Genomic DNA, 22,635 nt, shown 5'->3' on the forward strand with positions numbered 1-22,635 from the left:
ATAATTTTCAGCCCGCCGTCATTTGCAAGCTCGAGGAGTTGATCTTCTTCCCGCGCTGACATGGATGACGTGCGGGTAATGACCTCGCGTGTGTTCAAGCTCAACAGTGGGCGTGACAGGGAATGAGGAAAGGTGCAGCTGACTCATATCGCCAAATCATATCGTTTCCTCGCGGCCCGGTAGCGCTTGCCTTGCGGCCTGATACCGGTCCGCGGCCCGGTGGTTGGGGACCGCTGCCTTAAGACCAGTATTTAGTACTTTTCCCTTTGATTTCACTGCAACTTTATTGCACTGCAACTCATCCCAATGGCTACAAATTTGCCCCATCACCTGCCTGTCTTTCCTGACATCTTTACTGTTCACTATCTTAGATTTATTTCTGTTTTCCCCTTCCTCCACTCTATCATTCCAGTTCCCATCCCCCTGCCAAATTAGTTTAAACCCTCCCTAACAGCTCTATTAAACCTTCCCGCCATTTTATTGTCATTATTGTCATTTAGAAATGCATATATGCATTAAGAAATGATACAATGTTTCTCCGGAGTGGTATCTGTCAGGCGGTGAAAAAGGCGAATGGTATGCTGGCATTTATAGCGAGAGGATTCGAGTACAGGAGCAGGGAGGTACTATTGCACTTGTACAAGGCCTTGGTGAGACCACACCTGGAGTATTGTATGCGGTTTTGGTCCCCTAATCTGAGGAAAGACATCCTTGCCATAGAGGGAGTACAAAGAAGGTTCACCAGATTGATTCCTGGGATGACAGGACTTTCATATGATGAAAGACTGGATCAACTAGGCTTATATTCATTGGAATTTAGAAGATTGAGGGGGGATCTTATTGAAACGTATAAAATCCTAAAGGGATTGGACAGGCTCGATGCAGGAAGATTGTTCCCAATGTTGGGGAAGTCCAGAACGAGGGGTCACAGTCTGAGGATAAAGGGGAAGCCTTTTAGGACCAAGATTAGGAAAAATTTCTTCACACAGAGAGTGGTGAACCTGTGGAATTCTCTGCCACAGGGAACAGTTGAGGCCAGTTCATTGGCTATATTTAAGAGGGAGTTAGATATAGCCCTTGTGGCTAAAGGGATCAGGGGGTATGGAGAGAAGGCTGGTACAGGGTTCTGAATTGGATGATCAGTCATGATCATACTGAATGGCGGTGCAGGCTCGAAGGGCCGAATGGCCTACTCCTGCACCTATTTTCTATGTTTCTATGTTTTATGTATCACAGAAAACAGGACCAACCAAAGACTGACACTGACAGAACCATATAATTATAACATATAGTTACAGCAGTGCAAAGCAATACCATAATTTGATGAAGAACAAACCATGGGCATGGTAGATAAAGTCTCAAAAATCCCCGAGTCGATCAACTCCCAAGTCTCAGATAGCAGGCAGCAAAAGGGAGAAACTCCCTGCCATAAACCTCCAGGCACCATCAACCTGCCAATGCCTTGGAAGCAGCCGACCACAGCCGACACAGAGTCCATCCGTCCGAAAACTTCGAGCTTCTGACCACCCTCTCCGATACAGCCTCCCGAGCGCCATCCTCTGCTAAGCACCTTCGACCTCGCCCCGGCTGCTGAAACACACAAAGCCGAGGATTCGGGGCCTTCTGCTCCGGAGATTCTGGTTATCACACAGTAGCAGCAGCAGCAAAGCGGGTATTTCAGTAGTTTTCCAGATGTTCCTCCGTACTCTCACATCTGTCTCCATCAAATCAGAAATGTGCACGGTACCCTACTTGACAGATAACAGAAATCACCATCGAAGTGGCCACGTGCGCCACCATCTTCTCCTCCTTCTCCTGCCCAACCCCATATTCCTTCTATTTCCCCTCAATTAATTTCCCCCTAAGGTCCACCTCAATCCCCAGTCTTTCATCTATAAGCCATCCGTTCCCCATCTGAGCTTAAAAAATAACTAGTCAGAGTGTGGCCATTTGAATAAAGTGTCCACGTATTCAGGTCACAAAGCAGACCAGACAATAATGGAGGGAAGAATTGACTGAGTGCTTCTATCACTCAGATATACTCTGATGACCACAGAGAGGTATAACGAATGTTGCAGTGATACAGAACTCTAGAATATCCAAACCATTTTCTTCAGGCGAGCAACTTCAGATCTGTCCACAGTGTACTGGTCAGCTCTTCTATCTTCAGTGACACACACTGCTGAAGCAGAGGTTGGCTGGTGAACATTCAAACCAGAGATTTATGAAATTCTGTGCTGAGCTGAGGGAATGTTGCTCCATCAGGTGTGCTGTCTTCAGAATGAATTATCCGAGATGATCCCACTGCACTACTCAAGGAAGAGTTATATACTTCAGCAAACGACTGGAACTACATGGGCAAACAGCTGAGGGAGCACACAGCATTATTCCACAAAGGCAAGGAGCAGGTATTCTGGGTTCTAAAGTGAAATTAACCATGGCATTAATTTGGATGTAAAACTCCATGATTTAATGCCACATTCCACAGGGAAGCATCTCCTGATATGTTAAAGGAATGTCAATCCAGAGAATGTGTTCAACTTTCTGGGTTTAAAAATTAAGGCTAAAAAACTGCTCAGTTCAGCCCACACTTCATTAACACGCTTTGCATGAGGACCTGATTTCATGTGCTTTCCAGGCATGCCTCAAGAAAAAAACTTGAGAAAGCCTTCAAATAGGAAAAGTATTAAGTACACACTGCATGCTGTTTTTGAGATTGGATGCCAGTTGGGCAGCTGTAAACTTCTGGCCCCTCCCTACCTCCCCCAGCAGCCAACCTTCAACTTCCACTTGCACATAACTGCAATCAAGGAGAGCAGCAAAATGCGTAAAGGAGGCTGACTACATGGACAAACCATTACAAAACAAGCACCAGGCCTCAAAGCAGATGAGATGTGTGAAGCACTTGGAAAGTTTTGATCTGACAAGGTCAGAGCCAGGGATGGGTAAGGTGGGGCTAACGGTGGTTCCAGGTGAAGAAAGTACAATCTCAAAGTTCAAAGATCAACATAAATTTATTATCAAAGTACACATATGTCACCATATACAACAGTGAGATTCATTTTCTTGCAAGCATTCTCAACAAATCCAATAATAAAATCAGTGAAAGACTAGGGCGTTCAAACAGAGTGCAGAAGACAACACACTATGCAGGTACAAAATAAATAATAATAAATAAATAAGCAATAAATATCAAGAACATAAGATGAAGAGTCCTTGAAAGTGAGTCCATTAGTTGTGGAAACAGTTCATTGTTGGGGCAAGTGACGTTGAGTGAAATTTTCTCCTTTGGATCAAGAGCCTGGTAGTTGAAAGATAATAACTGTTCCTAAACCTGGGGGTGTGAGTTCTGAGGCTCTTGTACCTTCTTCCTGATGGCAGCAGTGAGAAGAGAGCATACCCTGGGTGGTGGTGACCCTGATAATGGATGCTGCTTTCCTGCAACAATGTTTCATGTAGATATGCTCAATGGTTGGGAGGGGTTTACCCGTGATTGACTGGGCCAAATCCACTAATTCTTGTAGGATTTTCCATTCAAGGGCATTGGTGCTTCCATAACAGGGTGCGAATCAGCCATTCAATATACTTTCCAATACACATTTATAAAAGATCGTCAAAGTTTCAGGTGTCATGCCGAATCTCCATGAATTCTTAAGGAAGTAGAGGCACTGCCATGCTTTTTTCATAATTGCACTTACATGCTGGGCCCAGGACAGGTCCTCTGAAATAATAATGCTGAGGAATTTAAAGTTGCTGACCCTCTCCACCTCTGATCCGCCAATGAAGACTGTCTCATGGACCTCTGGTTCCCTTTTCCTGAAGTCTATAATCAGCTTCTTGGTCTTGCCGAATTTGAGTGAGAGTCATTGTTATGTCACCGCTCAGCTAGATATTCAATCTCCCTCCAAAAGTTGATTCATCACCACCTTTGATTCTGTCTATGACAGGGGTGTCATCAGCAAACTTGAATATGGCATTGGAGCTGTGCTTAGCCACACAGTCAGAAGTAAAAAGTGAATAGAGCAGGGGGCTAAGCACACAGCCTTGTGGTGCAACTGTGCTGATGGAGATTGTTGAGGAGATGTTGTTGCCAATCTGAAATGACTGGGGTCTGCAAGTGGGGAAATCGAGGATCCAATTGCACAAGGAGGTATTGAGATCAAGATCTTGGAGCTTATTGATTAGTTTTGAGGGAATGACGGTATTGAATGCTGAGCTGCAATTGATTAAGAGCATCCTGATGTATGCATTTTTGCTGTCCGGATCTTCCAGGGTTGAATAAAACCTCTGCTTGTTAACAATGCAATGATTTTAATCAGCACTGGGATTCCACATCTGAAGAGCTCCTTTCAAATGACTGACTTGTTGTTTTTACAGAGCTTGTGCTTTGCAATCTCTCACTCAAATCATCCATGGTAAGAAACAAGCATTCATGGCTCTGCAACAGGATGTGCAGGTTTCAAACTTCCTGAATGGAGGCTGGCATTTTGGGTCAGAATCTGGGGCTCTAGGTTTGAATCGAGATGATATAAACTCCCTCTGTGGGTTGCGGGAAGGCAGGGAGACCTCCAGTTCCCTGACCAGTACAACTGTGAGCAGGGCATCCAGCTGCAACTTCAAACATTCTGTGTTAAGGGTTTGGAGCTGAAGTTGGATGACCTCTGGATCATTCCAGAGGCTAAGGGGGTAACAGAGAGGCAGTTACACCCACGATTCAGAACACAGGAAACTGGGTGACATTCAGGAAGAGGAAACGGGTTAAGGAGCCAATGCAGAATAACCCTGTGGCCATCCCCCTCAACAACAAGTATATCACTTTCAATACTGTTGGGGGGGAGCGTAGCGGTTTGACCTAACGGAGGAAATTCACAGTGGTCTGGTCTCTGGTTCTGTGACTCAGAAGGGAAGAGGGGGAGAAGAGGCACTCTGTGGTGAAATGGGATTCCATGCCACAGGAAACAGTTGAGGCCAGTTCATTGGCTATATTTAAGAGGGAGTTAGATAAAGCCCTTGTGGCTAAAGGGATCAGGGGGTATGGAGGGAAGGCTGGTGCAGGGTTCTGAGTTGGATGATCAGCCATGTTAGTACTGAATGGCAGTGCAGGCTCGAAGGGCCGAATGGCCTACTCCTGCACCTATTTTCTATGTTTCTATGATTCATTAGTTAGGGGAACGGACAGGAGATTCCCCGGATGGTATGTTGCCTCCCAGATGCCAGGGTCTGGGATATCTCAGATTGAGTCCTCAGCATTCTTAAGTGGGAGGGTGAACAGCCAAAGGTTCTGGTCTATGAGGGTTCCAATGACATGGGTAGGACGAGTGACAAGGTTCTGCACAGGGAGTTAGGTGCCAAGTTAAAGGCCAGGGCCTCCAGGGTTGTGATCTCAGGACTGCTACCCGTGCCATGTGCTACTGAGGCCAGAAATAGGAAGATTATACAGTTTAACAGATGGCTAAGGAGTTGGTGTAGGAGGGGCGGCTAAGATTTTTGGATCATTGGGCTCTCTTCTAGAGAAGGTGAGACTCATAGAGGGGACAGTTTGCAATTGCAGGGGGACTAATATCCTAGAGGGAAGGTTTGTTAATACTGCACAGTGCAGTTTAAGCTAAAATTGTGGGGGGTGGGAACCCTAACGTCAGAACAATTAGTGGAAAGGCTGTGGGTGGCAGATATTGGTAAGACCTCAGCAAAGTCAGGAATCAAAAGGTTGAGCATTGTGTGATTAGTGTCCTGAGCTGCGTATACTTCAATGCAAGAAGTATCACAGGAAAGGTGGATGAGCTCAGGGCATGGATCAAGACCTGGAATTATGATATTGTAGCCATCAGTGAGACTTGGTAGCGGGACAGCCAGGACTGGCAGCTCAATATTCTGGGGTTCCGTTGTTTCAGATGTGTTGGAGCAGAAGAGATTAACAGAAGAGAGGTGGTGATATCAGTCAGAGAAAATGTCATGGCAGCGTGCGGTCAGGACAGACTGGACAGCTTGACTCGTGAGGCATTATGGGCGTAACTGAGAAATGAGAAAGATATGACCATGTTAATGGGGTTATATTATAGACTACCCAAGGGATAGACTTGGGTAGACTTCCAAGGGACTTAGAGAAACAAATTTATAAGGAGATCACAGACTATCTTAAGAAATGTAAGGTTAATATAGCAGGTGATTTTAACTGTCCAGATATTGACTGGGAATCTCATACTGTAAAAGGACTAGATGGGCATAGTATGTGAAATGTGTTCACAAAAGTTTTCTTTATCAGTGCGTAGAAGTCCCGATGAAAGAGTGTGTGATACTGGATTACTGGATTCGCTGTTAGGGAATGAGACAGGGCAGGTGACAGATGTTTGTGTAGGGGAACACTTTGTATCCAGTGACCACAATTAGTTTCAAAGTAAATATGCAGAAAGATAAGTCTGGACTGCGGGCTGAGATTATAAATTGGAGAAAGGCCAATTTTAATGGTATCAGAAGTGATCTGGCAAGTATGGATTGGGACAGGCTACTTACTGGCAAAGATGTACTATCAACAGATCACTTGCAATACCAGAGGAAGCAACACACTGGACCATTGCTACACCACCATCAAGAATGCCTACTGTGCTATTGCACACCCTCACTTTGGGAAGCCTGATCACCTAGCTGTACTTCTACTCCCTGAGTATAGGCAGAGACTGAAGACTGCAGCACCAGCAGTGAGGACCAAGGAGGTATGGACAAGGGCAGCACTGACTTTGGGAAAATATCAGGTTATAAAATAAATGTAAAGAAAACACAGGTTATGTCCCTAAATTATACACCATCCAAAAAATTGCAGGATACATACGATCTTAAGTGGGAAGCTAAATCATTAAAATATTTAGGAATAACCCTGCCAAAGGATCTTTCAACCCTGTCACAGGTAAATTATGGGCCATTAATCTCAGAGATAAAAGCAGATATGCATAGATGGAATCTTATCCCCTTTTTAAGTTTAAATTCAAGGATAAATACTATAAAAATGAATATTCTTCCTCGGTTACTGTATCTTTTCCGTACTTTACCTGTGGAGGTGGACGATAATCAATTCAGGGAATGGGACAAATGGACTTCCTGCTTCATTTGGCAAGGAAAGAAACCTAGAATTCGACATAACACCTTACAGTTAGGGAAGGAAGGAGGAGGTATTGTTCTTCCTTGCCTGAGAAATTATTTTTATGCCTCACAGATAACCCCTCTATTATATTGGTGTAATAGGGAATATAAGGCTAGATGGAAGGAAATAGAATTTGGATTAGTTGACAGTTTTCCTCTACAGGCCTCAATAGCTGACAAAGGATTGATGGCCCAATTGGAAAAATTTAAAAACAGATGGATAAATCTTACACTAAAAGTATGGCAGAAGGTGATTAATTCGTGTGGAATTAATAACATGTTAAAACTCTTCAGATGGTGTGCATATGATACCGAATTCCTTCCCAACAGAGGAGATAAAAGATTTAAATTATGGATAAAGAAAGGTCTTACAACCTACCTCTCATTTATAGATAAAAGAGTATTACAAAGTTTCCAAATCCTGCAGGACAAACATGGCCTAGAACACAATGACTTTTTTAGGTACCTTCAAGTACGAAACTATGTTAACCAGAGTTGTAGATATACAGACCTATCAACAGTAGAATTAGAATTTTTCAAGATCCTGAATTCGGCTTGCAGTTCAATACCTAGTAAATCAGTTTCTCGATTATATAATGCACTCTCCCATGCTAAAAATGTAAACACATTGTATATTAAAGAGAAGTGGGAGAAAGAAGCGGGGTTGGTACTTTCTGAGGAGGCTTGGGGGAAAATATGCAGCTTTCAGTGGTCTTCAACTAATTCTTTGACTTGGAGAGAACATTGTTGGAAAAATATTATAAGATACTTCAAGACCCCATATCAGGAAAAATACAGAGATACAAACGTAATGTGTTGGAGAAGTGCGGCTCCAAGGAGGCAAATCATTTTCATATTTTCTGGGATTGCCCTAAATTAAGTATATATTGGGAAAGTATTCATAGAACATTAGTTAAGGTACTTAGGTCCCAGATACCTCTGAACTTTGAGACGCTGTATTTGGGGCATGTATTGTTTCTTTAACAGAAGGAAGATATAAAGTTGCTGCAGGCCCTCTTAGCGGCAAGTAAGAAATCAATCACTAGAAAGTGGCTAAATCCAATACCACCTACATTAGAAGATTGGCACAAAATTATCTTGGAAATATTTAAAATGGAAAAGTTGACTTACTCCATGAGAATTCAAAAAGAAAAATTTTATCAAATCTGGAATAAATGGATTGAATATATAACCCCAATGCGAGCAGACTTTAGATGACTCTCCTAATGATTTATACTGCTCTTCTCATCAACACAGTAATATTGCTAACATAAGCACCCCTAGTCTAAATGTTTACTGTTTTTGTTTTCTTTTGGAAAATAGAGAATTAATACAAGTAAAGGAAAAGATTTGGGAAAGGGATAAAAAATGATAAAATTAAGTAAATAAGTACATAGGGATTGGATAATTATGTCTGGGGGCAGGAGCAAGCATGAACAAGTTAGGATATAAACACCTACAATAGTTGTTACATACAACATTTTGGACCAGAAGAAATGGTCCAGAAGAGATTTATGGAAACTATTGTTACTATGTTTCTTAACAACTAATACCATTACTTACCCTAATAGATTAGAATTACCACTGTACATAATTATCTATTTAAGTGTTTAATTTCCTTTTATATCATCTCAATGTGTACTTAAAAATGTATAAATAATTATAGTTTTATACATATAAAAAAATGAAAAAGGTTATAAGTGTGGAAAAAGTACATGATACTTGTGAATTCCTTATCCAAATAAAAATAAAATTTTTTAAAAAGGACAAGGGAAGCACAGGAGCGCTTACAGGACTGCTTTGAATCAGTGGACTGGACTGTATTCAGGGATTCATCTGCAAATCTGGATGAGTATGCTGCAGTTGTTACTGACTGCATTAAAACCTGTGTGGATGAGTGTGTGTCACAAAGACTTACCGTACATTCCCAAACCAAAAGCAGTGGATGAACCAGGAGATACGTTGTCTGCTGAAGGCTACACCTGTGGTATTCAAGTCTGACAACCCAGGCCTGTACCAGAAAACCAGGTATGATTTGCAGAGGTCTATTTCAAGGGTGAAGAGACAATTTTGAATGAGGTTGGAGGCGAAATCGAAGGCACAGCAACTCTGGCAGGGTCTGCAAGACATTACTTCCTATAAAACGAACCCCAATAGCATGAATGGCAGCAATGCTTCACTACCAGATGAGCTCAATACCTTCTATGCACGCTTTGAAAGGGAGATCACAACTACAGCTGTGAAGATCCCTGCTGCACCTGATGACCCTGTGATCTCTGTCTCAGTGGCAGATGTTAAAGAGAGTGAACCTTTGAAAAACGGAAGGTCAAGATGGAGTACCTGGTAAAGTTCTGAAAACCTGTGCCAACCAACAGTGGGAGTATTCAAGGACATTTTCAACTTCTCACTGCTATGGGTGGAAGTTCCCACTTGCTTCAAAAAGACAACGATTATACCAGTACCTAAGAAGAATAATGTGGGCTGCCTTAATGACTATCGCCCGGTAACACTCACATCGACAGTGATGAAATGCTTTGAGAGATTGGCCATGACTAAACTGAACTCCTGCCTCAGCAAGGACCTGGACCCATTGCAATTTGCCTATCACCACAATAGGTCAATGGCCGACGCAATCTCAATGGCTCTCCACACAGCTTTAGACCACCTGCACAACACAAACACCTGCATCAGGATGCTGTTCATCGACTATAGCTCAGCATTTAATTCCATCATTTCCACAATCCTTACTGAGAAGTTGCAGAACCTGGACCTCGGTATCGCCTTCTGCAATTGGATCCTCAACTACCTAACCAGAAGACTACAATCTGTGTGGATTGGCGATAACATATCCTCCTCGCTGACGATCAACACTGGCAAACCTCAGGGGTGTGTGCTTAGCTCACCGCTCTACTCATGGCTCAAATACCATCTACAAATTTGCTGATGATACAATCATTGTTGGTAGAATCTCAGGTGGTGACGAGAGGGCGTACAGGAGTGAGATATGCCAGCTAGTGGAGTGGGACCGTAGCAACAACCTGGCACTCAATGTCAGTAAGACAAGAGAGCTGATTGTGGTCTTCAGGAAGGGTAAGATGAAGGAACATATATCACTCCTCATAGAGGGATCAGAAGTGGAAAGAGTGAGCAGCTTCAAGTTCCTTGGTGTCAAGATCTCTGAAGATCTAACCTGGTCCCAACATATCGATGTAGCTATAAAGAAGGCAAGACAGCGGCTATACTTTATTAGAAGTTTGAAGAGATTTGGCATGTCAACAAATACACTCAAAAACATCTATAGTTGACAGCATTCTGACAGGCTGCGTCACTGTCTCGTATGGAAGGGAAACTGCACAGGATCGAAAGAAGCTGCAGAAGGTTGTAAATCCAGTCAGCTCCATCTTGGGTACTAGCCTACTAAGTACCCAGAACATCTTCAGGGAGCAGTGTCTCAGAAAGGCAACGTCCGTTATTAAGGACCTCCAGCACCCAGGGCATGCCCTTTTTTCACTGATACAATCAAGTAGGAGGTGCAGAAGCCTGAAGGCACACACTCAGCGATTCAGGAACAGCTTCTTCCCCTCTGCCATCAGATTCCTAAATGGACATTGCAGACATCCCACCCTGCAAAAATTCATTTCAGGGAGGTATCACCAACATTTCAGGGAGGTAGCACACCCACCACCCCCAACCTCCCCCCGCCCGTCGACCTCCAAGGGTGTATGTAATACTTTGTTTAGTGATTTTGTCTAATCTGTAAACCAAGTTGGGTATGTGCAGCAAATGTGACATTAAAGTACGTACATCTATTATATTATCATGTTTATTCTATTACAACTTTAAGCAAGTCTACAGGGAGTTTGGCCTCATCACATAGGACATAAATAGCATAGCTCCTTAGCAGCTAGCCAGCTAGTTTAATTAACGTTAGCTATGCTGTAATGACACCTGTTAAACTCACCTCAACATGTCTTTTACATTTTAGCCCACCATGGGCAAAACAATGCAGCGAGCAACACTGTCATAATTTTTGAGGTCGACTGCAAAGCCCACCCACAGAGAAAACTGATAGGTCTACTTAGCAGAGGTCCCCAACCTATTTTGCACCGCAGACCAGTTTAATATTGACAATATTCTTGCGGACCGGCCGACCGGGGGGGAGGGGTGGTGGTGTTCATCACGACCGGAATATAGGTGATAAGTCAACAGCATCATAACATTTTAAGTAACGTTTGGATATTAAACACACAGCACATATTTTCCCCGTATGAACATATAAAATCATTGCAACGCACCAATATCGCTGAATCAGTGGAAGCCCTGGGCTTGTTTCCCTGCAACAAGACGGTCCCATCGAGGGGTGATGGGAGACAGCGTTACTCGAAGGGGGTTCCTTATGTCCAGTCTATTCCCCAATTTAGTTTTCGTTGCATTCATTGCAGAAAACTCCGCTTCACAGCGATATGATGTTGGAAATGGAAGCAACGTTTTCAGTGCTTCCATGGCTACTTCAGGATATTGAGCCTTGACTTTGATCCAGAATGCCGGCAGAGATGTTATGTCAAACATACTTTTCAGCCGCCGTCATTTACAAGCTCGAGGAGTTGATCTCCTTCCCGCACTGATATGGATGACGCATGCATAATGACCTCGCGTGCATTCAAGTTCAACAGTGTGTGACAGTGTGAGGTTAGGGACCACTCTTAGCACGAAGAGAGACCAATCAGGATGCTTGCTTTCCCTCTCTCTTTCAAAAAAATCTATTTCCGGGATATTGTATATAATTTCCGGGCGCCAGGGAGCCACTATCGATATGCGGGAGACTCCCGGATCTTCTGGGAGAGGAGGAATGTCTGACATTGAATCTTTGGACACTACCTCACTTTTTAAGAAATATACAGTATTTCTATTTTTGCACTTTCGAAAAATCTATTCAATATATGTAATTGATTTACTTGTTTACTGATTATTATTATTATTTTTTTTTTCTCTGCTATATTATGTGTTGCATTGAACTGCTGCTGCCAAGTTAACAAATTTCACATCACATGCCAGTGATAATAAACCTGATTCTGAAAATGGAAGGCCTTCAAAAATGAAATTTTGAGAGGAGTACAAAGTTTGTATGTACCTGTTAGATAAAAGGTAAAGATAACAAGTGTAGGGGACCTTGGTTTTCAAGAGATATTGAAGCCCTAGTTAAGAGAAAAAAAAAGGAGGTGCATAACAGGTATAGGCAAACAGGAACAAATGAGGCACTTATGAAGTACAAAAACTGCAAGAGGACACTTAAGAAATATATCAGGAGGGCTAAAAGAAGACATTACATTGCTCTAGCATACAAGGTGAAGGAGAGTCCTAGGGGATTCTACAGATAGGTTACGAGCAAAAGGACTGCGAGGGACAAAATTGGTCCTCTGAAAGACGAGAATGGTATCCCATGTGTGGAGCCAAAATAGATGCGGCAGATCTGAAATAAATTCTTTATATCTCTGATTACTCAAGATATAGTCCACAGAAGTGAGGCAAAGCACAACAACTTCATGGACCCTGTAAACATTACAGAGGAAGAGTCGTTTGCTACCCTGAGGCAAATCAAGGTGGATAAAACCCCAGGGCCTGACAAGGTGTTCCCTCTAACCCTATGAGAGGCAAGTGCAGAAACTTCCAGGGCCCTAACAGAGAGAGTTAAAACTTCCATAGTAAGAGGAGAGGTGCCAGAGGATTGGAGGATAGCCAATATTGTTCCACTGTTTAAAAGAGGCTCTAAACATTAATCCATAAATGATAGGCCGGTCAGTCTGACATCAGCTGTGGGAAAATTATTGGAGGGTATTCTAAGCATGTGCTTTGACATGACTGATTTAAGGAAAATCAGCATGGCTTTGTGCATGGTAGGTCACGCCTAATCAATCTTACAGAGTTTTTTGAGGAAGTTACCAGTAAAGTGATGAAGGCAAGGCAGTGTACGTTGTCTACATGGACTTTAGTAAGGGACTTGACAAGGTCCCGCATGGGAGGCTGGTCAAGAAGGTTCAGTTGCTCGGCATTCAGGATGAGGTGGTAAACTGGATTAGTCATTGGCTTTGTGGAAGAAGCCAGAGAGTGGTAGTAGATGGTTGCCTCTCCGACTGGAGGCCTGTGACTACTGCAGGGATTGGTGCTGAGTCCTTTGTTGTTTGTCGTCTATTTCAGCAATCTGGATGATAATAGCATCAGCAAATTTGCAGATGACACCAACAGGATCAGCAAATTTGCAGATGACACTAACACTGCGGGTGTAGTGGACAGTGAGGAAGGCTATCATGGTTTGCAGAGGGATCCGCATCAAGCTGTTAAACTGGGATGAGAAATGGCCGATGGAATTTAATGCAAACACACATGAGATTTTGCACTTCAGTAGGACCAACCAGGGTTTATCAGCAGGGCACTGAGGAGTGCAGTAGAACCAAGGGATCTGGGAATGCAGGTCCATAATTCGTTGAAAGTGGTGTCACAGGAAGATAGGGCCATGAAGAAAGCTTTTTGCACAATGCCCTTATAAATCAATGTATTGACTACAGGAGATGGGATGTTATGTCGAAGTTGTACAAGATGTTGGTGAGGCCTAATTTGGAGTATTGTGTGCAGTTTTGGTCACCAACCGACGGAAAGACGTAAACAAGGTTGAAGGAGTACAGAGAAAATTCACAAGGACGTTGCCATATCTGGAGGACCTGAGTTATAAGGAAAGAGTGAATAGGTTAGGATAGTTTTCTTTAGAATGCAGAAGATTGACAGGATTTTTGATAGAGGTATACAAGATTGTGAGGGATATAGATAGTGTCAATGCAATCGGGCTTTTTTCACTGAGGTGGCACTACAACCAGAGGTCATGGCTTAAGGGTGAAAGGTGAGAAGTTTAAGGGGAACATGAGGGGAAACTTGCTTACTCAGACAGTTGTGAGAGAGTGGAATGAGCTACCAACCCAAGTGGTGCATTCAAGCTCAATTTCAACATTGAAGAGAAGTTTCAATAGGTACATGGGTAGTAGGGATATGAAGGGCTTTGGTGAGGTCAATGGCAGTTTAAATGTTTTCAGCATGGATTAGATGGGCTGAAGGGCCTCTGTGCTGTATTTCTGTATGAGTCTATGATGGTTGGGTTTGAGCAGATCCCTTCCCTCTGATGGCTTGTGAAAGCATATGCCAATTTACAATTCTCCACAGGGATACTTGGGAGATACATAATCAGGCTGCTAATTAAACAACACCTTCATCCACGACAGCACCTTCAATGGAAAGTTACAGAGGAACAAGGTCAAGAACTTCAGACTAAATAAGTAAGCATATTATCCAACCCTTCCCCAAATAAGGTTTGGTTTATAAAATAAATATAGGAAATATTCAGCAGATCCAGCAGCATCTGTGGTGAGTGTAACAGAATTACAGTGTAATCAGCTTGGGCAAATGTTAGAAATAAAGCACTTTTACATTGCTGAGGCTCCCAAACAATAATTATACTTCTAAAATTGATTAAGCATGGCATGATTGCTACTTGCCATTTCTAACAGAAAAATTTTCAACTATTCTTTTAATAGGGCTCCTTCAAAGGTTTGCAAATTAACTAAACACTGATCAATGAGCCAGTACTCAGATTTTCCTTGACATCAGAATGAATTTAATTGTTTGGGGATCAGAAGGTAGTCAAGATGGATCATCACCTGGCACCTCTGGCTAGAAACAGCTTCAAATAACTTTGCCATGCAGAATACCACCACTGAGGATGGGAATAGATTTGAAACTGCTTCTCATTCACTACCTACCACTTTTTGGAAGTCTATCCCATTTAACATGTGTAATGCTACAGATTTACAGACAACATCTTCATTGAAAAGACATAGTACTGTCTCCACAAGAACATTGATCACTTCTGCCAACAAGCTTATAAAGACATACCTCAGGTGTATTGCAAGGACGTGTATTGATCTGTTTAGATCTACTGAATAGCTCTGTCCTTTAGGACCCAACCAGCTCGATCAGTGGTAGTACTATCCACCCACAGGACATTCTGCGCACTACAAAGTGCTTTGTTTGGGAAAGGCGCCATACAACATATCTTTCCACACATCAAATTGAAAAGAAGGGCTTAGAAAAATGTTGATATCTGATTCACAGCTCTCTAGTCAGGATTAAATTCAGTTACTAATTCTTTCTGTGCACATTACTCCTCTGTCCATACACAATTGCCAATGTTGTTAGACAACATTCAGGCATTGGCTGCTGAGCAACTGATATTATTCATGCCACACAAGTGGCAGGCAATGACCACCTCATCCAGGTCCACCCTTAACATTCAATTGCCTTACCATGACCAAGACCCAACCATCAGCACCCTCACATTACCATTGACCTGAAACACATACAGTGTTTATAAGAGGCTTGGTAAACTAACCATCTGACACCCCAAGCCTTTCCATCATCGAGGCACAAGTAAGGAACATGCTGCACTTCCGTGAACTCATGCAATTCAAGCTATTGAGGACAGAACAGCCTGCATGATTGGCAACTGTCATCCATGGTGGGTTTGTTCATAAAAATTGAAATCAATTTCTTTGAAAGAGGTGACAGAGGATTGGAAGATATGGATCGAGTAAAGAAACTGCAATGGTCAAAAGATCCTGATGGGAGTTACATACAGACCTCCAAATAGTAGCTAGCATGTGGGCTACTAATTACAATGGGAGATAGAGAACACATGTCAAATGGGCAAAGGGGATATTGATACACAGGCAGATTGGGAAAATCAGGTTGGTGCTGGATCCCAAAAGACAGAATTTGTAGAATGCCTATGATATGGATTTTTGGAGCAACTTGTGGTTGAGCCCACTAAGGGAAAGGCTATTCTGGACTGGGTGTTGTGGAATGAACCCTGAAATTTGACAGGGAGAAACTAAAGTCAGATGTGTCAGTATTACAGCGGAGTAAAGGAATAAAGGGAATTTTATAGGCATGAGAGAGGAGCCGGCCAAAATTGCCTGGAAGGGGACACTATCAGAGATGACTGCAGAACAGCAATAGCTGGAGTTTCTAGGAGAAATTCAGAAGGTACAGGATAGATAAATCTTAAAGATGTAGTAGTATTCTAAAGACAGGATGATGCAACTATCATTGCCAAGGGAAGTTAAAAGCAACATTGAAGTCAAAGTGAGGACATATAATAGAGCAAAAATTAGTGGGAAGTTAGAGGATCAGAAACTTTTAGAAAACAGAAGGCAACTAAAAAAGCTATAAGGAGGGAAAAGATGAAATATGAAGATAAGTTAGCCAATAATATCAAAGAGGTTACCAAAAGTTTTATCAGATACAGTATATAAAGTGTAAAAGAGAGGCAAGAGTAGATACCAGATCACTGGAAAATGACAAAGGAGAGGCAGTAATGGGGGTGGGAGGAGAACATGGAAATGGCAGATGGACTAAGTATTTTGAATCTATCTTCACTCAAAAATATGCATTTTGTATCCATCTTCAATGTGGAAGACACTAATGGTATGCTAGAATTTTGAGAGTGTTAAGAGATAGAGGTGAATGCAATTGCTATTACTATAGAGAAGGTGCATGGAAAGCTGCAAGGTCTGAAAGTGGACAAGTTCCCTGGACCAGTTGGCCTACACCCCATGATTCTGAACACAAAATATTCTGCAGATGCTGGGGTCAAAGCAACACTCACAACACGCTGGAGGAACTCAGCAGGTCGGGCAGCATCCGTGGAAAAGATCGGTCGACGTTTCGGGCCGGAACCCTTTGAGTCCTGACGAAGGGTTCCAACCCAAATCGTTGACCGATCTTTTCCACGGATGCTGCCCGACCTGCTGAGTTCCTCCAGCGTGTTGTGAGTGTCCCCACGATTCTGAAAGAGGTGGCAGAAGAGATTGTGGAGGCATTAGTAATGATCTTTCAAAAATCACAAATTTCTGGCATGGTTCTGGATGTACTGGAAAATTGTAAATGTCACTCTACTCTTCAAGAAGGGAGGGAGGTAGAAGAGAGGAAATTATAGGCCAGTTAGTCTGACCTCAGTGGTTGGGAAAATGTTGGAGTCGATTCTTAAGGATGAGGTCTTAGGAAGTACATGACAAAATAGGGCAAAGCAAACATAAGGAGCATAAGCTTAAGGGAAAATCTTGCCTGACAAATTCGTTAGAATATTTTGAGGAAATAGCAAGCAGGATAGACAAAGGGGAATCAGTGGACATTGTGTACTTGGATTTTCAGACAGCCTTTGACAAGGTGCTGCACATGAGGCTGCTTAACAAAATAAGAGCCCATGGTATTACAGGAAAGATACTAACACAGATAGAGGATTGGCTGATTGGTAGGAGATAAATACTGGGAATAAAGGAAACCTTTTCTGGGAATATCCAGTAATGATATCTGAGGAGGAAACTGCAGTCTCCAGTAGGGATAAGGCTGAGGTCATGGCCAAGTCATTTGTACTGATACACAGTTCAGAAAATTTGTCTGAAGAAGGGAGAAGAAGGAGGGAAAGAATAATGAGCCAACACCCAGGTGTGTTAAGCAGGAGGGAAGGAACAGATGATATAATTGATGATCCATTTACATTAGCAGAAATGGTGAGAGCAATAAAGAGATCGAGACCAACCTCCCCAGGGAAAGATCTGATATGCTCTGTGATGCTAAAAAATCTAGGAGAAGGAGCGCTCTTGAAGTTGCTGCATTTTTATAACAGAGTGTGGGAGGAGGGAAGATTACCAAGTGCATGGAAAGAAGCAGTAGTAATTCCAATAGGAAAGCCTGGCAAGAATCTGTCAAAACCCACTAGCTACAGACCAATTGCATTAACATCAAGTATATGTAAAATAATGGAAAGGATGATAACAGAAAGGTTATCATATGAGCTTGAGAAAAGGGGAATGCTGGCAAGTTATCAGAGTGGTTTTAGAAAGGGAAGGAATTCCATGGACTCAGTGATTATGTTAGAGACTGAAATAAGGAAGGCCCAGGCAAATAGAGAGTCAGTAGTGGCAGTGTTCTTTGACATTGAAAAAGCCTATGATATGATGTGGAAGGAAGGATTATTAATTAAACTGCACAAGATGGGGGTTGGTGGGAGAGTTTTTAATTGGATTAAAGATTTTTTGTTTGGTAGAAAAATTCAAGTTCGGATTGGATCAGAATTATCAAAACAGTACATAGTGGAAAATGGCACACCTCAAGGTAGTGTGATTAGCCCATTACTTTTCATGATTATGATCAATGATGTCTTCACAAAGGTACCAGTGGATATAGGTAGGTCACTGTTTGCGGATGATGGGGCCTTGTGGAAAAGAGGCAGGAACATGGACTATATAATCAGGAAACTACAAGAAGCAATTGATGAAGTGATGGAGTGGGGTTATGATTGGGGATGTAGATTTTCAGTAGATAAAACTCAAACTGTATTTTTTACCAGGAGAAGGGTTGAGGTAGGGAAGAAGTTAAGGATGTATGGGGTTGAATTAGAAAGGGTTGCATCATTTAAATTTCTGGGAGTTATATTTGATTCACGATTAACATGGGCAGACCATATCAGGAAAGTTGAGGAGAAATGTAAAAAAGTAATAAATGTGATGAGATGTTTGACTGGTAGGGAATGGGGAGCAAGTTGTTCAGCTTTGAAGAGAATGTATGTGGCTTTAGTAAGATCTGTATTGGATTATGGAAATATAGTATATGGATCAGCAGCTAGGTCTCTTATAAGGAAACTGGATGTGATTCAGGCTCAGGCCTTGAGAGTGTGCAGTGGGGCTTTTAAAACGTCACCAGTGTCAGCCCTACAGGTAGAAATGGGAATAATGCCTTTGGAACTAAGAAGGATGCAACAGATGGCAAACTACTGGGCTAACTTGCAGGGGCACAATGATTCTCACCCTACTAAAGGAGTGTTGCAGGAGTGCTGGGAAAATGGGAGGTTTCAGAGGGATACCTTTAGTCGGGTAGGGAATGATATCGCGAAAGAATGTGGAGTGTTTGATCTGAGGATAAGTCCTTCAGTAGTTTATCCGGTTGTAGCTCCATGGAAGCTTGTATGGCCTGACATAGACTGGCATTTGTTAGAGGTAAAAAGGAAAGAAAGATATAAAACAGATTTGGTAAATGCATTTAACTGTCATGTGATGGAAAAGTATAGTGACTATACTCACATTTATACAGATGGTGCGAAGGAACCTGAAACAGGAGTGACAGGGTTTAGGGTGGTTATACCAGCAAAAGAAATTGGAATCAGCATAAGAACATCTAATAAGTTAGGGGTGTTTACAGTGGAGATGCTGGCAGTGTTGGTTGCGTTGCAATGGGTGCAGAAAGCCAGACCATCCAAAGCATTGATATGTTCAGATTCATCCTCAGTTCTAGCAAGATGTACTTTATGAAGTCCTTCAGTTAGTTACAAGAATTGCAAATCAGGGAGGTCAGGTAAAATTTCTATGGGTTCCAGCACATGTAGGGGTGAAGGGGAATGAGAGGGTGGATGAGTTGGCAAAGAGGGCGTTCAAGAAAGAAAATGTGGAAATACACATTAGTATCAGTAAAGCAGAGGTTAAGTGTGTAATCTGGGAAAAAGTCAACCGAATGTGGCAAGAAAGATGGGACAGGGAGGGGAAACCGAGGCATTTATATCAAATACAAAAGAGTATTGCAGTTACTAGGGTAGGTAATGGAAACAGAAGAGAGGAAATTGTGTGGACTAGGTTAAGGCTGGGGCACTGTGCATTAAACAAAACATTGAAAATGATAGGGAAACACCAGACAGGATTGTGTGAGGAATGTCAGGAAGAGGAGTCAGTAGAACATGTAGTTCTGAGTTGCAGGAAGTATGGGATACAGAGAGAGATGATGAGAAATAAATTAAGGGAGTTGGGGATGCAGGAATTCACATTAAAAGGGTTGCTGGGCATGGGTGAGAGAGCACAAGTCCGGGTATTTTTTAGCGTTTTTAAGGGGTACAGGGGTTTTTTATAGAATATGACGAATAAACAGGAATAGGATACTAGGATGGTCAAAGATGGGAGGGTGAAGTGTAGGTGTGTGTGTGTGTGTGTGTGTGTGTGTGTGTGTGTGTGTGTGTGTGTGAAGGGATTTAGAATGTATGTCTAGTGCACATTCTGGAGCAGAGGGTGGCGGTAATGCACCATTAAGCTGGATGCCAACCGCCGTAAAACAAGATACAGACAGACAGAACCTTTTCTGGTTGGCTGCTAGTGACTAATGGTGACTATTGGTGTTCCACAGGGGTCAGTGTTGGGACCACTTCTTTTTACATTATATATCAATGATTTGGATGATGGAATTGATGGCTTTGTGGCCAAATTTACAGACAATATGAAGATAGGTGGATGGGCATGTATTGTTAAGGAGGCAGGGAAGCTGCATAAGGACTTGGACATATTAGGAGAATGGGTAAAGAAATGGCAGTTGGAAGACAGTGTCATAAAATGCATGGCCATGCACTTTGGTAGTAAGAACAAGAGCATGAACTATTTTCTAAATGGGCAGAAAATTCAAAAATCTGTAAATCTGTGGTTCAATGGTTAACATGCAGATTGAGTCTATGTGAGGAAGACAAATTCAACATCAGCACTCATTTTGAGACGACTAGAATATAAAAGCAAGGATGTAACGCTGAAACTTTATAAGGCACTGGTGAGGCCTCACTTGGAGTACTGCAAGCAGTTTTAGGCTCCTTATCTAAGAAAGGATGTGAAGACATTGGAGAGGGTTCAGAGCAGTTTCATGAAAATGATTCCAGGAATGAAAGGACATTTGATGTCTCTGAGTCTGTGCTTGCTGGAATTTAGAAGAATGGGGGGTGGGGTGGGGATCTCATTGAAACCTATCAAATGTTGAAAGGCCTTGACAGAGCAAATGTGGAGAAGATGTTTCCTACAGTGGGAGAGTCCAGAACCAGAGGGCACAGCCTCAAAACAGAAGGACCCCCATTCAGAATGGAGATAAGGAAGAATTTCTTTAGCCAGACAGTGATGAATCTGTGGAATTCATTGCTGCAGGCTGCTGTGGAGGCCAAGTCATTCGATGTACTTAAGGCAGAGGCTGATATGGATCTTGATTAGTCAGGGCATTAAAGATTACAGGGAGAAAGCAGGAGAATGTGGTTGAGATGGAAAATGAATCAGCCATGATAAACTGGCAGAGCAGACTTGATGGGTTGGATGGCCTAATTCTGCTCTGTTCTCTTATGGTCTAATAAATACAGCAACAAGCATAAAGCAAAATGGTGCAAAGATTATGGAGCTATCTACAAAATACACTGTAGTTACTCATGACGGCATCTCCTGACTCAAAGAGTTGTACAGCTCTCCACGTCCTTTATATCTACCTCACTAACCCTCTTTACCCATGTTGGGTCTATAGCTCTCTTCTGTTGAGGACAGGGAAGCTCCTCCTGTGAAGGCTTCCCTCCATGTCTTACAACATCCTGACTTAGAAATATATCGCCGGTTCTCCGTTGTCCTCACTTCTAGGTCCTGAAACTCCTCCCCCTTCAGCAGAATTCTTAGAGCACCTCTACCAAAGGTTCAAGGTGGCAGCTCAATTCCACTTCCCAAGGGCAATGAGGGATGGCCAATGAATGCTGGCCGAGATCCTGAAAGAAACACAGCCCTCTTGCACCAGTGCGATCCGGTGATAGGGTCTGCAAATACATCTGCACCTTACGAATGCTGCCGTCCTCTTCAAACTATTGAAACAATACTATGGTACCCTGACGCCTTCTTATTTGCATTTGAAAGAATGGATTTTTCCTCGTTCCCAACATTTAGTGAACCAAGTTTTATTTCTCGCAAGTATGTGGCTGGTGGAAATTTGGAACAGGCTTACCACGAGTTCAGATGCAGGCATATACTTTCACCCCCCCCCATACGGGGGAGGACCCTACACCTCCCCTAGGGTCCCCCCGCTGCACCTAAGTCAATAGTTCGAGGCAGTGGCGAAGCATCTGAGGAGGGCGGACTTTCTCCCTCAGATGGTCGGGCACTGATCTTGCTGCAAACGTTGCAAATCAATGCAACTCTCCTTACCCGAGCCTGATGCCTCTGTCGCCATAGTCACTCCGATCCTTCTTATCTTCCACTCTGTTTCACTCTATGACACGAACCCCGCTCGGTCTGCAACCGCCCCCACGAACCGGTCCCCTATCTGCAACTCTCAAAACAACTCAACCAAACGCCAAACTTTTGCAAACTTTCGTTTCCTTCCACGTTCCAGTCACGTGATAGCGCCAGCTCCTAGGCTGATTGGCTGCGTTTTGGAAGGGGTGGGATAAAGTGCTCAGTATTTCTTAAACTGGACTATTTACTTACGAGACTGAAGGAAGGAGCAAGCAGTGCTTGTGTGTTTGGAAATCTATAAACAGCTCGGTGGGAATCAGTGGTGAAATTGACATGAAACTTAATACACAGCTCAGAGTGAGCACAAAACTGACCGTCATTTACTCCTTGATCAAGA

General features: G+C 42.8%; 1 protein-coding gene across 1 annotated transcript in view; it reads right to left on the bottom strand.

Moving 5' to 3' along the window:
• Window positions 1-22,398, bottom strand: part of LOC134349422 (programmed cell death protein 4-like) — a 58,995-nt gene extending 36,597 nt beyond the window's left edge. The window contains exon 1 of the mRNA XM_063053702.1: window positions 22,209-22,398. Coding sequence (XP_062909772.1) covers window positions 22,209-22,233 — 25 coding nt within the window. The 5' untranslated portion in view covers window positions 22,234-22,398. The remainder of the gene's footprint in view (window positions 1-22,208) is intronic.
• Between the last annotated feature and the right edge of the window lie 237 nt (window positions 22,399-22,635).

The sequence above is a fragment of the Mobula hypostoma genome, chromosome 7 (assembly GCF_963921235.1).
Source record: "Mobula hypostoma chromosome 7, sMobHyp1.1, whole genome shotgun sequence".
In the NCBI taxonomy this organism is placed as follows: Eukaryota; Metazoa; Chordata; class Chondrichthyes; order Myliobatiformes; family Myliobatidae; genus Mobula; species Mobula hypostoma.